Below are 22,286 nucleotides of genomic sequence, written 5' to 3' on the forward strand. Positions count from 1 at the left end.
TTACCTACCTTAGTTGACTGATATGTGGTTGTTTTACCTACCTTAGTTGACTGATATGTGGTTGTTTTACCTACCTTAGTTGATTGATATGTGGTTGTTTTACCTACCTTAGTTGACTGATATGTGGTTGTTTTACCTACCTTAGTTGACTGATGGTTGTTTTACCTACCTTAGTTGACTGATGGTTGTTTTACCTACCTTAGTTGACTGATATGTGGTTGTTTTACCTACCTTAGTTGACTGATGGTTGTTTTACCTACCTTAGTTGACTGATGGTTGTTTTACCTACCTTAGTTGACTGATATGTGGGTGTTTTACCTACCTTAGTTGACTGATATGTGGGTGTTTTACCTACCTTAGTTGACTGATGTAGTTGTTTTACCTACCTTAGTTGATTGATGTAGTTGTTTTACCTACCTTAGTTGATTGATGTGGTTGTTTTACCTACCTTAGTTGATTGATGTAGTTGTTTTACCTACCTTAGTTGATTGATGTGGTTGTTTTACCTACCTTAGTTGATTGATGTAGTTGTTTTACCTACCTTAGTTGATTGATGTAGTTGTTTTACCTACCTTAGTTGATTGATGTAGGTGTTTTACCTACCTTAGTTGATTGATGTAGTTGTTTTACCTACCTTAGTTGATTGATGTAGTTGTTTTACCTACCTTAGTTGATTGATGTGGTTGTTTTACCTACCTTAGTTGATTGATGTAGTTGTTTTACCTACCTTAGTTGATTGATGTAGTTGTTTTACCTACCTTAGTTGATTGATGTAGGTGTTTTACCTACCTTAGTTGATTGATGTAGTTGTTTTACCTACCTTAGTTGATTGATGTAGTTGTTTTACCTACCTTAGTTGATTGATGTAGTTGTTTTACCTACCTTAGTTGATTGATGTGGTTGTTTTACCTACCTTAGTTGAATGCACTGACTAAGTCACTCTGGATAAGTGTCTGTGTCCAAAATGTTAAAAATAAAATATAAAATGATTAATTCCACTGTCTGTATTCAAATAGTCTACTCATTTTGCTTTGATCAACATATCCTTGAGATCTTTATTGAAACAAGGGACATGTGTCAAGAAAAACTATTCAAATCTACAATTCATAAATTGCAAAATTAGATCTTACAATAAATAATTTTGTGTAAGATGGAGAATTTGATCTTTACATTCTACCTCATATTGTATCTTAAACATCACTATACCGTCTTAGAACAGAAGGTTCTGGATAGAACCAAAAGGGGTTCTATGCTTGCTTCATATGGCACCCCTAAAGGTTCTATATGGTACCAGTTGTGGTTCAGTGAAGAACCCCAGGGGTTCTGACCAAACAACCCAACAAGAGGGTTCTATATAGAACCTTTAAGGGTGCCACATATGAAGCAAGCATAGAACCCTTTATGGTTCTATCCAGAACCTTTTTTTCTAAGAGTGTAGATTTGGTTCCGTTTTCACCAACCTATATGGAGCATGACATGGGATAGACTCATACAATACATTGAATTATTTAGTGTCACGCATGCAACGTCAGTAGTTTTAACCCCACACAATTTAGGGAAATTAAACTTTCTATTATGCTCAGACATAGTTTTGAATTGATTTGTAACAGAATGCCAATGTTCTCAGACCATGGTTTTTTCTAACCATATAACCATCAAATGAAGGGAAAGGGGGATACCTAGTCAGTTGTACAACAATGCATTCAACTGAAATGTGTCTTCCGCATTTAACCCAACCCCTCTGAATCAGAGCGGTGCGGGGGGCTGCCATGTGTATTATACATGTATAATATGTTTTGTTTTAAAATCATACATTTTCTTTACTGATTTAACCTCAGCCACTCCTGAGGGGTAAACTTTGTTCCTTAAAACACCATACAGGTGATTTATTCTGAGACCAAAAAACTAGAATACTGTACATACACTAGGTCACAAATAAAAGTATATACATGGGTACTATGTAACAGAAACTTTTTAAAAATAAAATACATTTGTCAATTTGACTTAAATAATTTCAAACCAAATGGCTGGTTAAAAATACAGTATGAAAAATCTGTGTCTCATGAACTTTGAGCTTTGGTGAGTTTTGGGAACAGGAGACCTTATGTTGTTTTGTCCCTCAACACAGAGACTGTCTGCAGATCAACAGCAGAGCTCCTTCCCGTGTATCGTGCAGCTTGTTGAGTACAACATCACTCCAACTACACAAGCACAGTGCAAACTATCATAGCCATGAGCCGTACTGTATGAGACTAAACTATTGGCTTACATGGTCCTCCAGAGGCTGGATATCATCATCATCACCTAGTCATCCTACTAAAGGTTATTACACTCAGAGGAGTCACGAAAAGTGGTCACGTCACCAGAGTTTCCTTGGCCTTGTCCTCATAACATCTACACAGCACTATTGCAGCTGTTGGTCCACGCAGGTTATTGAGAAGACATGTCATACTGCATGTCTGCAAAATAATATGTGCCTCCCACAGTGAGACTACTTGCAGCATAATTCATTAATTGATTTGAGACCCAACATGAAACATTTCAGAGAATACTATTTCATCATAATTACTGTATTTCAGACCATTTCCGTTCCAAGATACTAAGACAACAAAAATAGGCATTTTGGTCTTGATTTCTAGGCATTGACACTACACAAGGTAAAGAGGGTATGGATTCACATTTGTTTGGTATGGTCATCTTGAGTTGATTTACATTTCCAGAAAGAACTTGGAGGGTTTGAGGATTCACACTGGTTCAAAGACCTATCATTCTAATCAGACAGCTATTCTTGAAGTGGTTTAAGTACGCTTTAGAGTATAAAAGTAAGAAGGTTGAGGTCAACTGACGTATTCCTGTTAACATGGGGATACATGAAGATAAAACAACGCTGGGATTCTGTGGTGTGAACAAAAACACTGATAAACAGGTTTGATCAGTATGTACTGTATGTTGTCGTCTCAATCGCTTGAACCATTTTCCTCCCACACAGAGCTAACACAACGCTAATAAAAAGGAAGATAAGGCAAAAAAAAACTGAAGTTGTTGTTCAATTAATGGAATGCTTAACATGTCAGGATATAGCAAGGACTCCAGCTTTGACAGTGATGAGATTTGATCTCAAAGGCAGTGTAAAAAAACTAAAGGTATTCTTCCAGTTGTACTGACTTCAACAGCTGTCTGGGATGCACTGTTAAGAATGTCGATTTAAATAAAGAGAAAGTGCTCATGATTTAAACAGAACTACAAAAAGAGAGATTTAACATTCGGTATTCTTTGTAAACGGGGACGAACAACAATAAATTGGATATTTACGGACAGTTTTACTTGTTGCTCGTTACTAATGACTTGCATGGTACTTAAATGGGGACTGAATATTCAGATGATAACAATTTGTGTAGTCTAGTGGCATCAGAGACAGTTCCTGTCAGCTTTTTATGTTAATATGAAAATGATTGCTAAGGAATACAGCATTGAACTGTTACTCAAACAAGTATTGAAATATATTTAATTTCCATCTCTGTTCCTCAAAAGTGTTTTCACAGGAACCTAGGTAGACTAACCCCCATGTGAACTGATTTTGAGCCAAATGGTCATATTCCACATAAACCATAGCAGCTAATAAAGCTGAATAGTCTTTATGTACAGTACTGGTTCTGGTCCAGCTGCTGGTAAGGCTTGACGTATAGTGGTAAAGTAGAAGCTGACCAGGCCTGGTTTAGTGTTTCAGTGTTGAGACTAGGTTCTCCATTGTTGTTGGTTGCGCTGTTACAGATGTAGGACCTTAATTTGATCACCCTGTTGCAGGATTATTTTCCTGCTGTAGCAAACTGGCTCAAATTAAGATCCTACATTTGTAAATCTGTCAGTTGCGCCACATGTTGACTTCAATATTACCTCTCAGACATTGGACAGAACTCATCCTAAAATAAACACTGTTGTATCTGTCACTATAAAAACAAAATCAATACAATACAAAATAATTACCAGCATTAAATCAAAACAGAGAATAAAAGATCCACAGACAAAAGCAAATTAACATTTTAACGTAAGCATCATTTTGTAACTTAAGATGCCATGGTCCTAACCAGTGTGTGCACACAAAAATGTAAACATTTCTGCAACAACAAAAAATTAAATGTGTTCCTTCGTTGTTCAATCAATCTGATGCTATTGAAACACGTTTTTCCAATATTAAATTACCTATGAAAATATTACATAATAAATAAAGTTTTCAGCAGCAGTGGCCTACATTCGGGTTAAACCACAGGAGGGCAGTGGAATGCCCTGGAATGTCAAATAAGACTTGTTGATCCAACTCATAAACGTTACTTAGAGGTTGGATCCTGGTAATAAGGCAGTTTATTTCTGCTATGACAAGAATTTTTTCTCTAGTTCGAAGACGGAGGAGCGACTGGGGCCGCTCTGAATTCGACAGAGGGGCACGGTGCAGTCACGTTTCTGCCCCTCCGTGTCCATATCCAGCAGAGAACAGTCCATCTTGACCTCGGCGGAGGAGAGGACGATGTTGAGGCTCCTGGCGCTCTTCTCTCCAGAATAGTGGCCCAGGGAGTAGCTTTTGTTGCGGCCCCTCAGGAGATCCCAGGAGTGGGGTTTGCCCCGGAGGGACAAAGGCCGGGACCTGGAGGTGACAGTCTCCCCACTGGCTGCTCTCTTAGGGGTGTCCACCCTGTCAGACTTCTTCTTCTGAGAGGTCATGGTGGAAGACTGTCCCGATGAAGTTGTGAGAGAGCCAGATGTACCGTTAGCTGGGGACAGAAAGGAGAAACAGAGGCTGTTTCATTGTTCACGGATCATTTGTACAGTGGTGTCACCTCACAATTAAACACTACTGCATTGAATATATACAGTCTCTACGTGTCACCCTGCGGCCGGGCGCCTCTGGAACCTGTGGCTGGGAGCCGCTGCTGGGCTGTGGCCTGGGGTGCGACAGGCTGACAGGGGCCACTTCCTTCACAGGGCTGGGCTCTGGTCCCTCTGAGGCTGACCGCAGGAGGCTCTTGGTGGAGTTATACTCTGAGATGGAAGACATGGAGATGAGGTTGATGGGGCCTTGAGAGGCTGCCTCCTCCTTATGGGAAGAACGTCCACCAGGGAAGCGTGTGGCGCGCTGGAACAGACCCTCTTTCTTTTTCTTCTCCACGCTGGGCTGAGGCTCAGGGTCGTCTGCCGGTGGGGCCTTGAGCACGTCACGCAGGTCAAAGCCCAATGCCACCGAGGCCAGCATAGAGGCACAGCCGTAGAGTACTGTGTCTGTCCGGCGGCGAGCGGAGGCCCTCTTCAGGCTGTTGGTGGGGGTGTGCTGGGGGGTGGTGCTGGTGGAGCTGGCTGAGGTGGTACTGGAGTCCTCCAGGCTTTCCCCAGGGCAGCCTCCTGCCGTCCCCTCGCCCCCCTGCTGCTTCTCATCTTTCCACAGAGGTAGATCGATGTACACCTGATTGGGGAACTTCAGTTGCTTTGGTTTGGTGTTGTCCGATCCATCTGGCAAGCACATCTCTCCTTTACTGGTCCCTGAACATGAAGGACGAGGACAGAGGCAGGCTGTTGACAGGGACTAAGAAATGGTCTTGTTGTGTTGCATCTGATTATATTAGAAGACACATTTCCCCTCACCTTGCTGCTCTGCAAACAATGCAGCCAACGGAACGGACTTCTGGGACTTCACCAGACTGGTGGACCAGGGGTTGTTTCCATCAGATAGTGGCCTCACTCTGCCAGGACAAGTCAGTTTCATCAAACAACCCACACAGACACAATGAAGATGACAGAAGAAATACTGAACGGAGATGAAAAGAAAAACTAATGTCCTGTACCTTTCAGCACAGTTTCCCCGCTCCTTGGTCTGAACGGAGCTCGGTCCCCACGTTCGCCCCTTCTTCTTAATCCCCTTCTTGACGTCATCAAACTCCTCCGGCTTGTAGATGGTGCTTCGTCCCCATGTCCTGTTGCTCTCGTCCAGAGTCACTGTGATGAAGGAGAGGACATCAGTCAACAACTGGCAGAGTACTCCAATACACCAGTGACAAATCTGAGTGTCAAGGCCAACAGAAGATACAGTTGCAGCCAAATATATTGGCACCTTTGCACTTTCTTAAATAATTCCCTATTTCTTCTAGAATAAGTTCAAAATCCAATAACAAGGTGTGGTGACAAATACTTTTAAAATTAAACTTATTTTAGAAGAAATAGGGAATTATTTAAGAAAAGTAAAGGGTCTCAATATAATTTAGTCTTCAACTACTTGAGTAGCATTTAGAGGACTGGATGATTTGAGAAGATAACCTCCACCATCAACCGCAATGTGAAATATTCATATAATCACTGCAGCTGAACACTGGTTAGGAAATCAAAAATACTCTGTATATAGATCTGTGAACATTTCAAGAACACGTTGGGTTGCAAATGAAGAGAACACCTGTGATCAGGTGATAAACAGTAGAGGTTACAAACGACCTCGGATGCATCCCAACGTGTCCTTCATTTCAAAGCAAACCTATATTATTATTATTAGTAGTAGTAAAAACCCTGAAACATCCTGGGCTTTTCAGAGGATAAACCCAAGTACATTTTCTGAAATCAGCAATGATGACAGTCCATCAAATTGTCTTAGTAGCCAGAAGCACAGACAACAGCTGGTAGTCTTGTTGTTAGAACCCTAGCCGTTGAGAAACACGTTAGCCGGTGCACCCACAGCAGACAGAATGGCCACATCCCAACAATGCCAGTTGCTTGCCTTTCTTCCTAACCCCAGTAGAGGGCTGGCACTCGCTGATGATATCCACATCTTGGTGATACACATACATACTGTCCCTTCGGATACTGTCAATTCGGGCGCACACTAGAGGGAGAAAACATTCATGCAGAACCAGAACAGAGGTTAGAGAGGGAAGCTTACCCAGTCATAACAGCTACAGTGCCTTCAGAATGTATTCACACCCCTTGAATTTTACCACAGTCTGAATATAACATGTATTAAATTAAGATTGTGTCACTGGCCTACACACAATACACAATAATCCCAAAGTGGAATTATGTTTTTAGAAATGTTTACAAATTAAAAGCTGAAATGTCTTGAGTCAACAAGTATTCAACCCCTTTGTTATGGCAAGCCTAAATAAGTTCATGAGTAAAAATGCGCTTAGAGTCACAAAATAAGTTGCATGGACTCACTCTGTGTGCAATAATAGTGTTTAACCTGATTTTTTAATGACTACCTCATCTCTGTACCCCACACATACAATTATTTGTAAGGTCACTCAGTCGAGCAGTGAATTTCAAACACAGATTCAACCACAAAGACCAGAGAGGTTTTCCAATGCCTCGCAAAGAAGGGCACCTATTGGTAGATTGGTACAAATAAAAAAAGCAGACATTGAATATTCCTTTGGATGGCGTATCAATACACCCAGTCACTACAAAAATACAGGCGTCCTTCCTAACTCAGTTGCCGGAGAGGAAGGAAACTGCTCAGGGATTTCACCATAAGGTCAATGGTGACTTTAAAACAGTTACAGAGTTTAATGGCTGTGACATGACAAAACTGAGGATGGATCAACAACATTGTAGTTACTCCACAATACTAAACCAAATGACAGAGTGAAAAGAAGAAAGCCTGTAAATAATACAAATATTCCAAAACATGCATCCTGTCTGCAATAAGGCGCTAAAGTAAAACTGCTACATGTGCTTTATTTGACAAAGAATTTATCTTCAAGTCCTAAATACAAAGTGTTATGTTTGGGGCAAATCCAACACATCACTGAGTACCACTCTCCATATTTTCAAGCATGGTGGTGGCTGCATCATGTTATAGGTAAAAATAATAATACTTTTTTTATGTAGTGTATATAAGTATGTGGACACCTGCTCGTTGAACATCTCATTCCAAAATCATGGGCATTAATATGGAGTTGGTCCTCCCTTTGCCGCTATAACTGCCCCCACTCTTCTGGGAAGGCTTTACACTGGAACATTGCTGCGGGGACTTGCTTCCATTCAGCCACAAGAGCATTAGTGAGGTCGGGCACTGATGTTGGGCTGGCTCACAGTTGGCGTTCCAATTCATCCCAAAGGTGTTCAATGGGGTTGAGGTCAGGGCCTTGTGCAGGCCAGTCAAGTTCTTCCACACAGATCTCTACAAACCATTTCTGTATGGACGTTGCTTTGTGCACGGGGGGGGGGGGGGGGGGGGGGGGGCATTGTCATGCTGAAACAGGAAAGGGCCTTCCCCAAACTGTTGCCACAAAGTTGGAAGCACAGAATCTTCTAGAATGTCATTGCATGCTGTGACGTTAAGATTTCCCTTCACTGGAACTAAGGGGCCTAGCCCGAACCATGAAAAACATCCCCAGATCATTATTCCTCCTCCACCAAACTTTACGGTTGGCACTATGCATTGGGGCAGGTAGTGTTTTCCTGGCATCTGCCAAACCCAGAATCATCCGTCGGACTGCTAAATGGTGAAACGTGATTAATCCCTCCAGAGAACGCATTTCCACTGCTCCAGAGTCCAATAGCGAGCTTTACACCACTCCAACCGACGCTTGGGCAAGGTGATCTTAGGCTTGTGTGCAGCTGCTCGGTCATTTCATGAAGCTCCCGACGAATAGTTCTTGTGCTGACGCAGTTTGGAACTCGGTAGTGAGGGTTGCAACCAAGGACAGACAATTTTTATGCGCTTCAGCGGTCCCGTTCTGTGAGCTTGTGTGGCCTAACACTTCGCGGCTGAGCAGTTGCTGCTCCTAGATGTTTTCACTTCACAATAACAGCACTTACAGTTGACCGGGGCAGCTCTAGCCGGGCAGAAATTTGACGAACTGACTTGTTGGAAAGGTAGCATCCTATGACGGTGCCATGTTGAAAGTCACTGAGCTCTTCAGTAAGGCCATTCTATTGCCAATGTTTGTCTATGCAGATTGCATGGCTGTGTGCTCGATTTGATACACCTGTCAGCAACGGGTGTGGCTGAAATAACCGAATCCACTAATTTGAAGGGATGTCCACATACTTTTGTATATATAATGTAGTACTTTTCAAAGAATCTCTAAGCGTTTCAAATCACCAATTTAGAAAATTTAGAAAAACAACACCACAACATCATGACAGTCATTAGAAAGTTTATGGCTTGTGTGGTCATCGGAGGGAGGTAGGCAGGAAGTGCGCTGTCATCAAGATGTCTCTGGCTTTTCTGTAGTAGAACTGAGATGAAGTTTGGACTCCGTAGTAGATAGCTAGCTAGCTACTCGTTCACTACATCCAAAATGAAGCACTCACTTGGATGCTGCTACGGCAGTTACGTGGCCCCAGAAAGCACACCACCTTTCAATAATAAATCAATATTATATACAATTTATCAAAATACAGGGTATGCTTTTATTTTATTTTTTTAAATAAACGGAATCGAGCTAAGCACATGCAAAATCCTAGAGGAAACCTGGTTCAGTCTGCTTTCCAACTAAGGTTGACCCTAATTAGTCGAATGGTTGATTGTTTGGTTGTTAGGCTGTAACAATACCGAGGGCTCTGTATAACTTCGCATGATTGGTTGACAGTAGGCGGGGGCAGTACATCCTGTATAAACACAAACTCACTTCCTTGACAACAGCTCTGCACTTCTCCATGAAGCGCAAGAAGTATGAATGCCCTGACTTCTGCTGAGGTCGTATCACCGTAAATGCTGCATGGCCAAAGCAGACGTCGGATTGACCATGCGACCAGATGCACAATGCACTTCTCTCTCCAGAATGCGCTCTCTCCTGCCGATAGGTGCAAATTCAGTTTCATAACTTCATTGTGTGAATTGTTTGCATTTGATTGTTAGTGTATATCAATTCCACATTACATAATCACCAGCAGTACATTCACAGTTAATTCCTATAATTTCTAATCTACAATGTTTGTTACTTTGGTTAAGGTAATTTATTTTAATGCATTCAATATTATTATTCCAGTCTTCCTGTTCTCATTGTTTGCGTGGACACATTAAAGCTATGCTACACTTGTGAGAAACAAGTTTTTGGTTTGTTTTGTATATTTAGTCATTGTCTTTTGTTTGGAGCACTCATGTCAATGTTGAGTAACAATGCACACGCATAGAAGTAGGCCTATAGGCTACTTGACAAATCTTTCCAGCTCTCTCCCTTTCAATAACCACTCAGCGTGAAAGCGAAAAATGTCATGCTCTGATCCAGTGGAAACATCATAATATAGGCCTACGTGATTACTTAACAGTGCTTGACTTGGACTGAAATAGGTTCCAGTACTCATTTTGGGTGCTGGTACTGTTTCTATTTAGGTGCAGGAGCTAATATTCTATAAGAGGAACAGGAGCTAAAGGAGTAGAACATTTGAGGTGCTGGTACTCGGCTCCGGTGAGCTACTGCCCAAGTCAAGCCCTGCTTCGTATCTCTTGCGCAAATAGCCTACAGCTGTGTCTGTCTCAGGCTCACTGGCCTGGGGAAACTGAGGGCCCAGAATATTTTATACAATGTTGCAAGTTAGCTAGTGTAAGGTCAGGGCTGGACCCAATTTAATAGTTGATACAATGACTCAAGTTCATTGCAGACAGGCCATGGGTAGCCAATGTGATTTATAGGATATTTATTTTTATCAGGATATTTTCTACCTGCAGGCTGCAATGTTTTTATTTGTTGGCTTTATGTAGGCTACTTTTAAATAGTTTGCAATGGCAATAGAAGTTACTTTTTAGGTTTGTATCATGTTCATCTAAATTTGGATAGAATCTTGATTAACCACATGACAATGATTTTGAGATATGAAGACGTTATTATAAATTAAACTTTCACGAAAATGTGCATATGAAAACCATAGCTGGTATGCATATCGGTAGAAATGGTAAGATAAATTGGCATTCAACATGAGAAAGGTTGTCGACTCCTCGTGTAGCCTATTACCGGCAACTTCAGGAGAGTAATGGCAGAATCTGTGAAAGCAAGCAGGAGCGGGAGGAGAATAGTTGGGTCAGGTTAAGTTTTTTTTCCTTCTGGTTATCTAGCTGTCTGGCACCCTCGTGAGGCATCAAACCATAAGCTTAAAGCATCAGACAAACTCAATGCTTATACTCGTATAAAAATGTAAACCAGTCAATTGGTTGAAAGAACAGACAACATTTGGTCGACCAATATTTTTTGGGGACGGGGACAGCCCTATTTCCAACAAACACTGGGAGACAAATTCACCTTTCAGCAGGACATTAACCTAAAACACAAGCCAAATATACACTGGAGTTGCTTACCAAGATGACATTGAATGTTCCTGAGTGGCCTAGATAGAGTTTTGACTTAAAATCGGCTTGAAAATCTATGGCAAGACTTGATAATGGCTGACTAGCAATGATCAACAACCAACTTTTTAAAGAATAATGTGCAAATATTGTACAATCCAGGTGTACAAAAGCTCTTATCCAGAAAGACTCACAGCTGTAATTGCTGCCACAGGTGATTGTAACATGTATTGACTCAAGGGTGTGTATACTTATGTAAATTAGATATTTCTGTATTTAATTGAATACATTTACATTTTTAAAAACATGTTTTTGCTTTGTCATGATGGGGTATCGTGTGTAGATAAGAAACATGATCTATTTAATTAATTTTGATTTCAGGCTGTAACAAAACAAAAAGCAGAATAAATCAAGAGGCATGAATACTTTCTGAAGGCACTGGATGCCATGATAAAGCACATGTACAAAGCTTTGTTTCACAGCACACTTAAGCACATACTTTATTTGATACTTATGTATCTGACCCAGGTCTGTCGTGTTGCAGTATGTTGGATTGTCTGAGGTGTACTTACACTGGATGGCCCGGAGGCGGGGTATGAGTGTGGGGCTGCTGGGGGGGCTGGTGTTCAGACTCCTACTGTCCATGGAGGTTGACGCCTGCACTGTGATCTTGTGCTGGAAATCTAGAAAACAGAGGCACAGGTAAGGCTGGTCGGTCACTTTGACCATTGGTGTAATCTCTTGTTGACAGACTACGTAACATAAAAAGGTATTGTAACGTCTGTCAAAAGACTGGGATGCAACGACCAATGAGCAAAAGTAGTTCCGCTTTGACTAGTCTTAGTCAAAGCTGTTATGCTGTCTAGTTAATACGCTGTCCTACATGATGTCTTGTCAGTATGCTGTCCTACATGATGTCTTGTCAGTATGCTGTCCTACATTACGTCTTGTTAGTATGCTGTCCTACATTACGTCTTGTTAGTCTGCTGTCCTACATTGTCTTGTCAGTATGCTGTCCTACATTATGTCTTGTTAGTATGCTGTCCTACATTGTCTTGTCAGTATGCTGTCCTACATGATGTCTTGTTAGTATGCTGTCCTCCATGATGTCTTGTTAGTATGCTGTCCTACATGATGTCTTGTCAGTATGCTGTCCTACATTATGTCTTGTTAGTATGCTGTCCTACATGATGACTTGTTAGTATGCTGTCCTACATTATGTCTTGTTAGTATGCTGTCCTACATGATGTCTGGTAGTATGCTGTCCTCCAATATGTCTTGTTAGTATGCTATCCTACATGATGTCTTGTTAGTATGCTGTCCTACATGATGTCTGTTAGTGTGCTGTCCTACATTATGTCTTGTTAGTATGCTATCCTACATGATGGCATGTTAGTGTGCTGTCCTACAGTATGTCTTGTCAGTGTGCTGTCCTACATGATGTCTTGTCAGTATGCTGTCCTATATGATGTCTTGTCAGTATGCTGTCCTACATGATGTCTTGTCAGTATGCTGTCCTACATGATGTCTTGTCAGTATGCTGTCCTACATGATGTCTTGTTAGTATGCTGTCCTCCATTATGTATTATTATTGTGCTGTCCTACATGATGTCTTGTTAGTATGCTGTCCTACATGATGTCTTGTTATATTGTGCTGTCCTACATTATGTCTTGTTAGTATGCTGTCCTACATGATGTCTTGTCAGTATGCTGTCCTACATTATGTCTTGTTAGTATGCTGTCCTACATGATGTCTTGTTAGTATGCTGTCCTACATGATGACTTGTTAGTATGCTGTCCTACATGATGTCTTGTTAGTATGCTGTCCTACATGATGTCTGGTAGTATGCTGTCCTCCAATATGTCTTGTTAGTATGCTATCCTACATGATGGCATGTTAGTGTGCTGTCCTACATTATGTCTTGTTAGTATGCTGTCCTACAAGATGTCTGGTAGTATGCTGTCCTCCAATATGTCTTGTTAGTATGCTGTCCTACATTATGTCTTGTTAGTATGCTGTCCTCCATTATGTCTTGTTAGTATGCTGTCCTCCATTATGTCTTGTTAGTATGCTGTCCTACATGATGTCTTGTTAGTATGCTGTCCTACATGATGTCTTGTTAGTATGCTGTCCTACATTATGTCTTGTTAGTATGCTGTCCTCCATTATGTCTTGTTAGTATGCTGTCCTCCATTATGTCTTGTTAGTATGCTGTCCTACATGATGTCTTGTTAGTATGCTGTCCTCCATTATGTCTTGTTAGTATGCTGTCCTACATGATGTCTTGTTAGTATGCTGTCATACTTCTATGATAGATTCTAACGGAGCTTCTAAATAAATAAAGATCAGTGTAAATCTATTGAACTTTTTGTCAACTCAAGAGTAACACTGACTTTGACAAAGAGAAAGACAGACTATCAGCCAACCCGACAAGACAGAAAGAGAGTCAGAAACAGACAGACAGAAGCACCCACCTGAGGGCAGGCTGATGCGGTTGCCGTCCTTGAGTTTTAGGCGGCTGCGTTTGAACTTGCCCTTCCTCTTCTTGACGTTGGGCTTGTCCTTGTTGAGCTGAAAGATGAGGATGTTGAGTTCCCTCTCCAACACATTGATCTCCCGCTCCGCCAGCTGCTGCTCCCTCCTCTTCAGCAGCTCCTCGTGGGACTTCTGCTGCAGAGCCGCACGCGTCAGCTCCTCCTCCCGCGAACGCAGTTCCTACAGGAACACATGGAGGGTCAGACGAATAGATGGACAACTCTGTATGATAAGGGCCGCGTTCCTCTGCCCAGGCGTTGCTGACGCATGCCAGATCTTACAACGCCTGGATAGGTATTTAACGTATCAGGCAGGGGTGCCCGCCCTTGCTATACAATAGTAGGGGAAACACTACCATAATGATCCACACACAGGTTCTAGGCAGTGCATTATTTCCTTAGCCCTTCTGTCTGTCATTTCTACTAAAAATAACTTGCATACCTTCATTGTTCACGTATTTTTATCAGATTGAGCTCCTTGTAAATGATCAGAAACAAAGTTCTCTGCAAACACAGCAGTGATCAGTGCCCTTCCCCCCCAACCTTCACAATCAGTGAACTTACTCTGGGTGGTAGAAAAACAAAGCATTAGCTTTAGGCTAGAGTGGCCTGTGACCCCCAGCCACTCAGTCCACAGAGCTGTCCCAGGCCCTCTGTCTGCAGTAACAGCGAAGTGGGCCCATTGTAGTGCTGCATGGCCCTGAAGCATAGCCCTTACTGAAGGAAAGCTCCTTTAAGAGAGGCTGGCCAGCACTCACAAGTTGTAAATCTCAACTGGCTTTGTGGAGCTTTGCAGAAATGTTGTGGTGCTCAGGGAGAGGATGACTAAGCCAAAGATCACAAGCTAAAGGGGGCCCTCAGTTTCTGAGGCACATCCACAGAGATGTAGAGGGTCCTTTGACTGACTGGGTAAGAGGCTTCCATCGCTTGATCGTCAACTAGGTTGTGAATGAGTAGGGTTGACAAAATCACTTGAACTATTACGTAGAGCAGCATTTGGATTTTGTTTTGGTTCCTCTCAGAAAACATAATAATCCTTAAATGAATGATTTCTGCAAAGCAGCTTTACAAACCCACTGGAGTGTAATGAGATATGTTGTGTAACAATGTTGCAACTTGTGAGGTAGAAAAAAATATACAATCATTTCAGTGTTAAAAAGAACAGAAAAACAATAGCCCTATATCTGGACTCAAAACTTCACTTTGTAGTTACAGAAGAAAGAAGTTTTGCAAAATGACGCATGAAGCAAGCTGAACCTCACTTTACCTACAGGCCTAGGGTTAGACTTCAGCCCTTCAGAAATATACATGAAGCAAGCTGAACCTCACTTTACCTACAGGCCTAGGGTCAGACTTCAGCCCCTCAGAAATATACATGAAGCAAGCTGAACCTCACTTTACCTACAGGCCTAGGGTCAGACTTCTGCCCCTCAGAAATATACATGAAGCAAGCTGAACCTCACTTTACCTACAGGCCTAGGGTCAGACTTCAGCCCCTCAGAAATATACATGAAGCAAGCTGAACCTCACTTTACCTACAGGCCTAGGGTCAGACTTCTGCCCCTCAGAAATATACATGAAGCAAGCTGAACCTCACTTTACCTACAGGCCTAGGGTCAGACTTCAGCCCCTCAGAAATATACTTGAAGCAAGCTGAACCTCACTTTACCTACAGGCCTAGGGTCAGACTTCTGCCCCTCCCTCAGAAATATACATGAAGCAAGCTGAACCTCACTTTACCTACAGGCCTAGGGTCAGACTTCAGCCCCTCAGAAATATACATGAAGCAAGCTGAACCTCACTTTACCTACAGGCCTAGGGTCAGACTTCTGCCCCTCCCTCAGAAATATACATGAAGCAAGCTGAACCTCACTTTACCTACAGGCCTAGGGTCAGACTTCAGCCCCTCAGAAATATACATGAAGCAAGCTGAACCTCACTTTACCTACAGGCCTAGGGTCAGACTTCTGCCCCTCAGAAATATACATGAAGCAAGCTGAACCTCACTTTACCTACAGGCCTAGGGTCAGACTTCTGCCCCTCAGAAATATACATGAAGCAAGCTGAACCTCACTTTACCTACAGGCCTAGGGTCAGACTTCAGCCCCTCAGAAATATACATGAAGCAAGCTGAACCTCACTTTACCTACAGGCCTAGGGTCAGACTTCAGCCCCTCAGAAATATACATGAAGCAAGCTGAACCTCACTTTACCTACAGGCCTAGGGTCAGACTTCAGCCCCTCAGAAATATACATGAAGCAAGCTGAACCTCACTTTACCTACAGGCCTAGGGTTAGACTTCTGCCCCTCAGAAATATACATGAAGCAAGCTGAACCTCACTTTACCTACAGGCCTAGGGTTAGACTTCTGCCCCTCAGAAATATACATGAAGCAAGCTGAACCTCACTTTACCTACAGGCCTAGGGTCAGACTTCAGCCCCTCAGAAATATACATGAAGCAAGCTGAACCTCACTTTACCTACAGGCCTAGGGTCAGACTTCTGCCCCTCAGAAATATACATGAAGCAAGCTGAACCTCACTTTACCTACAGGCCTAGGGTCAGACTTAAAGCCCCTCAAAAATATATATGGATAAGTGTTTCAGATCATATGCAACCCCTAACAATGAAATGTAGAAACTCAAACTCAGTAGGAACAGTGTGTGACTATCTGTGCTTCCGTTACATCGTTATCCTTTTAGAGGTAATTAAATGAACCAGTGTCATATGGGGAAACAACATGAAGAATTGACATACTAGACAATCCCTGGGAGAGCTTTGGTATATTGCACCATTTGCCAAGTTTGATGCTTAACGATTCAGCTGAAGTTGCAGGAAAGGGCATTCTCAATACAGCAATTACAAATCCCATTTGATTTAACGAGGAGGGAATAAGGAAAGCAGCTTATCGCATTACCAAGGGGAAATACTTAAAACCATCAACGCTAATAGCTTGTTTTGTTAAAGATACGATTAGCTCGCCTACAGAAAGTAACCAATTAAAATCAAAGCCGATCAAAGCACTCCCTTAACTACAGGTTTATTGCACCGCTGCCTTCCACGTGCTTCTAACCTTGTACTTTACACAGTGGAAAGGTCTTGTTCCCACATTGGGTTCATATTAGAGGTTTACCTATACAACATATCTACTTAATGAGTCACAAAGGATGAGTGTAAGTTATGAACAGGACAAATGTACTTAAGCAAAATAAAAAATACATTGCACAATTTCTCTCAATGTGTCCTGAGTACAGAAAATGCCATGTGAATGGTGAGAGGCGCTGTTTGGGAATACATCCCCCTTAAGCTGATCAACTGAACAAAGACATACAGGGAGAGAGATGACATTTGCAGCAACAAGATTTGAACGTTTACTCCATAATGTTGTTTGATCGGTGGTTAGGCTATTAGCTGGCCAAAAGTAGGCTACATTAAAAGTGCAATACTGTAAATATAACTGTGTGTTAGTGTGGGTTTTCAGTGAATTTATGTAAATCACGAAATTATGTGTATTTCCTGCGGTGCAGGAAAATTCTCAGCAACAAATGAGTGATCAAATTAAGATCCTACATCTGTACCTTCTCTTTTGTCCTGAGCTCATCAAACATCTCCTGGATCTCCACCCTCCAGTTCTCCTGCATGGAGTGGAAGGAGTCCTGGGGCATGGTGGCCATCACTGCTTCCTCTATGGCTGTTAGCTGCTCCAGGATGGAGGCAAACGACGGCCGGATGTGGGGGTCCTGCTCCCAGCACTCTGAGATACACAAGTTGGAACCAAGACAGATCAATGTTCTGGAACTTTGACAAGTAAATTAACACCATTATCTAGTTGTGTGACACACACACACACACACACACACATTCTTGAACAACAATATATCATCCAATGAATGCAGCTACTTCAGGCAACATGAATTGTTCTTGAAAAGTAGGTTGAGGAATGGCAACAGCAGATGGATGGTCTGACTTGGTGACTGCACCTTCCATGAGCTTGGAGAAGGGTTCTGGGCAGGTGGATGGAATAGGGAGGGTTAACTTGTTGACAGCCACACCATAGGCCACAGCCAGCCCATCAATCCCACGGTAAGGCACCTCTCCTGTCAGCAGCTCCCATAAAAGAACACCATAACTAGAAGAGAACACAGATATAGTGAGTACAATGTCCTAACAACACACTGTTATTACAGCACTATTATAGTGATGGGGGGGAAAAAAACTATAGATACATATTGGGATATTATGTTTGACAAAAAATTTGATCGTTTTGACAATATCAATTTTGCACTAGTTGGCTGTACCTGCACCAAAACTCCAGTATTTTCCTTCATACAGTCGTATGAAAAAGTTTGGGCACCCCTCTGAGGCTGCATATTAATTTACTCTGTCGTCACAGAAAATGATCACAGTGGCATGCCATTCATTTTCTAATAAAAGCTAAGTACTAGGGTATTGTCCAGACAAAGATTTTTAGTGTAGCAATATTAAGTTGTATGAAATTAAATCAGATGTGAAAAATAGGCTATGCAAAAATTTGGGCACCCTTGTCATTCTGTTGATTTGAATACCTGTAACTACTTAGCACTGATTAATTGGAACACACAATTGGTTTGGTGAGCTCATTAAGCCTTGAACTTCATAGACAAGTGCATCCAATCATGAGAAAAGGTATTTAAGGTGGCCAATTGCAAGTTATTGTTCTCTTTGACTCTCCTCTGAAGAGTGGCAACATGGGGGCCTCAAAACAACTCTCAAATGACCTGAAAACAAAGATTGTTCAACATTATGGTTTAGAGGAAGGCTACAAAAAGCTATCGCAGAGATGTAAGCCGTCAGTGTCCACTGTGAGGAACATAGTGAGGAAATGGAAGACCACAGGCACAGTTCTTGTTAAGGCCAGAAGTGGCAGGCCAAGTAAAATATCGGAGAGGCAAAGGCGAAGGATGGTGAGAACGGTCAAAAACAGCCCACAGACCACCTCCAAAGACCTACAACATCATCTTGCTGCAGATGGTGTCACTGTGCATCGTTCAATAATTCAGCGCACTTTGCACAAGGAGAAGCTGTATGGGAGAGTGATGCGGAAGAAGCCTTTTCTGCACACACGCCACAAACAGAGTCGCTTGAGGTATGCAAACGCACATTTGGACAAGCCAGCTTCATTTTGGAATAAGGTGGTGTGGACTGATGAAACAAAGATTGAGTTATTTGGTCATAACAAGGGACGTTATGCATGGCGGCAAAAGAACACAGCGTTCCAAGAAAAACACTTGTTACCCACAGTAAAATTTGGTGGGGGTTCCATCATGCTGTGGGGCTGTGTGGCCAGTGCCGGTACTGGGAATCTTGTTAAAGTTGAGGGTCGCATGGATTCCACTTAATATCAGCAGATTCTTGGGAATAATGTTGAAGAATCAGTCACAAAGTTGAAGTTACGCCGGGGCTGGATATTTCAACTAGACAACAACCCAAAACACTGCTCAAAATCTACCCGGGCATTTATGCAGAGGAACAAGTGCAATGTTCTGGAATGGCCATCCCAGTCCCCAGACCTGAATATCATTGAGAATGTGTGGGATGATTTGAAGCGGGCTGTCCATGCTCAGCAACCATCAAACCTAACTGAACTGGAGAAGTTTTGTAAGGAGGAATGGTCCAAAATACCTTCATCCAGAATCCAGACACTCATTAGAGGCTATAGGAAGTGTCTAGAGGCTGTTATTTTAGCAAAAGGAGGCTCTACTAAATATTGATGTGATTTTTCTATTGGGGTGCCCAAATTTATGCACCTGTCTTATTTTGTTTTGATGCATATTGCACATTTTCTGTTAATCCAATAAACCTAATTTCACTACTGAAATATTACTGTGTCCATCAGTTATTTGATAGATCAAAATGAAATTGCTGATCCAAACATCCAATTATTTATAAATGGAAATCATGAAAATTGTCAGGGGTGCCCAAACTTTTTCATACGACTGTAGCTTATTCTCCATCTTATTTTTTAAATAGTGAGCCAATTTGTTTTCAGCACTTTAATTTACATGAATAATAAAAACTTTTTTTGTCATGACTCTTGTCCTTCTGCAGCAGACATATAGTGAACAATATGTTTGGAAAAATCGAATTACAATAAAATCACAGTATCGAATTGCAATACATATAGAATTGTGAGAATTGCAATACATATAGAATTGTGAGAATTGAAATACATATCGTATCGGCACCTAAGTATGGTCATAGTATAGTATGGTGAGGTCCTGATGTATGGTGATAGTATTGTATGGTGATAGCGTAGCATGGTGATAGTAGGCCTCCCGAGTGGTGCAGTGGTCTAAGACACACACTATCACAATATCACCATACTTAAGGACCTCACCATACTATCACCATACTATACTATCACCATACTTAGGGACCTCACCATACTATAATAAGTATGGCGATAGTAAAGTATAGTGATAGTATAGTATGGTGAGGTCCCCAAGTATGGTGATAGTATAGTATGGTGAGGTCCCTAAGTATGGTGATAGTAGAGTATGGTGATAGTATAGCATGGTGATAGTAAATATGGCGATAGTAAAGTATGGCAATAGTAAAGCATGGTGATATTATATCATGGTGATAGTATAGCATGGTGAAAGTAAGGCTGGGCAGTTTACGATATACAATATTGATGCAGGGACCGGTTTGGGTTTTTACTTTACCTTCTATAACGGTATTTGAATGTTTGATTTGTTAAATGTGATACGCCATGTGTAATGTCAATTGTTATAGTTTACTTCGCTACTTGAGTCATCTCCCTCTGCACCACTTTCCACACAGACCTAGCCACGCCCTCTGTCACTCAAGGAGTGCATTTGATGTTCCTCAACCACGAGACACTTGCATTCAGTCTGCATGGTCATGGCAGCACAGGCAACAATGCTGTTTTCACTTTGCTTCTTAATATAAATCCACTTGCATTCAGTCTGCATGGTCATGGCAGCACAGGCAACAATGCTGTTTTCACTTTGCTTCTTAATATAAATCCACTTGCATTCAGTCTGCATGGTCATGGCAGCACAGGCAACAATGCTGTTTTCACTTTGCTTCTTAATATAAATCCACTTGCATTCAGTCTGCATGGTCATGGCAGCGCATGCAACAATGTTGACGACAACAACGATGTTTTCACTTTGCTTCTTAATATAAATCCACTAGCGTTCTATAATGACACTATTAGTTTGTGTTTCTTACATCAGCAAACAGCTAGTTTGTCTTTTCTTAGCAAGTTGCCCTAAATCTTGTGAGACGCTAATTGTTAGCCGCTAATGCTAATAGCTAGCTAATAAATGTACTGAGTAAGAGCAAACGTAGCTAGCTAATACTGCCTGATAATACCAGCGATGGTGTAGACCTAAATCAGCATGTTGTTTGTGCAACAGCATCGTCTAAATCAAAAAGGAATATGCAAAGCAAGAATATGTTAGCTACATGAAGTAGCTAAGAGAAAACATGCAATGTAGCCAAAGCTTATAGGGTCCCCTAGAAACAATCATCAACACTTTAGTTCCTACCCTGTCCCAATAACTCCTCCCTGGCATTTTAATTTGTTGTCATCTCAAACAACACTGTATTCAAAGTGCCCACTATTATATTCTAACTATAGAATTAGAATAGCCATTCTATTTCCATGATTCCAACAGTTTTGCTCTAATTCGCAAGTCAAATCGCAATTGCAACATTTGGTTAAGTTCTAGATTATTTGCCCATATCGTGCAGCCCTACGTGGCAGTGTGGAAATGATCTCATTTGAGCAGTGTTGTAAAGTACTTAAGTAAAAATACTTTCAAAGTACTACTTAAGTAAAAATACTTTCAAGTACTACTTCACTACATTCCTAAAGAAAATGCTGTACTTTTTACTCCATACATTTTCTCTGACACCTAAAAGTACTTGTTATATTTTGAATGCTTAGCAGGACAGGAAAATGGTCCAATTCACACACTTGTCAAGAGAACATCCCTGGTCATCTACTGCCTCTGATCTGGAGGACTCACTAAACACAAATGCTTTGTTTGTAAATTATATCTGAGTGTTGGAGTGTGCCCCTGGCTATCCGTAAATTGAAATTATTTATACTTTTACTTTTGATACTTAAGTACATTTTATTAATTACATTTACTTTTGATACTTAAGTATATTTAAAACCAAATACTTTTAGACTTTTACTCAAGTAGTATTTTACTGGGTGACTTTCACTTTTACTTGAGTAATTTTCTATTACCGTATCTTTACTTTTACTCAAGTATGACAATTGGGTACTTTTTCCACCACTGCAATTGATTGCAGAAAATGCAGAAATGATAAAAGTGCTGAAATTTGTTTTGGTTGAAGTTGAATTGAACAGTATAAAACAATCAGAATAGAGGAAGATTCATTGAAATCACTAAGAATGTATGTGTTGCCACCCTAGGATCACTCACTACTCATAAAGCACTAGGATCACTC

The 22,286-nt window shown here is 41.4% G+C and overlaps 1 protein-coding gene across 4 annotated transcripts in view; it reads right to left on the bottom strand.

Annotated features, from left to right (window-relative positions):
• Nucleotides 1-1,024: 1,024 nt before the first annotated feature.
• Nucleotides 1,025-22,286, bottom strand: part of LOC115152842 (mitogen-activated protein kinase kinase kinase 21) — a 34,952-nt gene continuing 13,690 nt past the window's right edge. Inside the window, exons 3-11 of one of the 4 annotated variants that reach the window (XM_029697710.1) lie at nt 17,777-17,925; nt 17,375-17,550; nt 13,736-13,976; nt 11,833-11,943; nt 6,752-6,856; nt 5,832-5,982; nt 5,632-5,729; nt 4,867-5,529; nt 1,025-4,766 (exon numbers count right to left, since the gene is read on the bottom strand). In XM_029697710.1, coding sequence (XP_029553570.1) covers nt 4,369-4,766; nt 4,867-5,529; nt 5,632-5,729; nt 5,832-5,982; nt 6,752-6,856; nt 11,833-11,943; nt 13,736-13,976; nt 17,375-17,550; nt 17,777-17,925 — 2,092 coding nt within the window. In that variant the 3' untranslated portion in view covers nt 1,025-4,368. Of the gene's footprint in view, nt 4,767-4,866; nt 5,560-5,631; nt 5,730-5,831; nt 5,983-6,751; nt 6,857-11,832; nt 11,944-13,735; nt 13,977-17,374; nt 17,551-17,776; nt 17,926-22,286 lie in introns of all 4 variants that reach the window. The other 3 variants (XM_029697709.1, XM_029697713.1, XM_029697712.1) reach the window with 3 other exon arrangements.

This window comes from Salmo trutta, chromosome 18, assembly GCF_901001165.1.
Source record: "Salmo trutta chromosome 18, fSalTru1.1, whole genome shotgun sequence".
In the NCBI taxonomy this organism is placed as follows: domain Eukaryota; kingdom Metazoa; phylum Chordata; class Actinopteri; order Salmoniformes; family Salmonidae; genus Salmo; species Salmo trutta.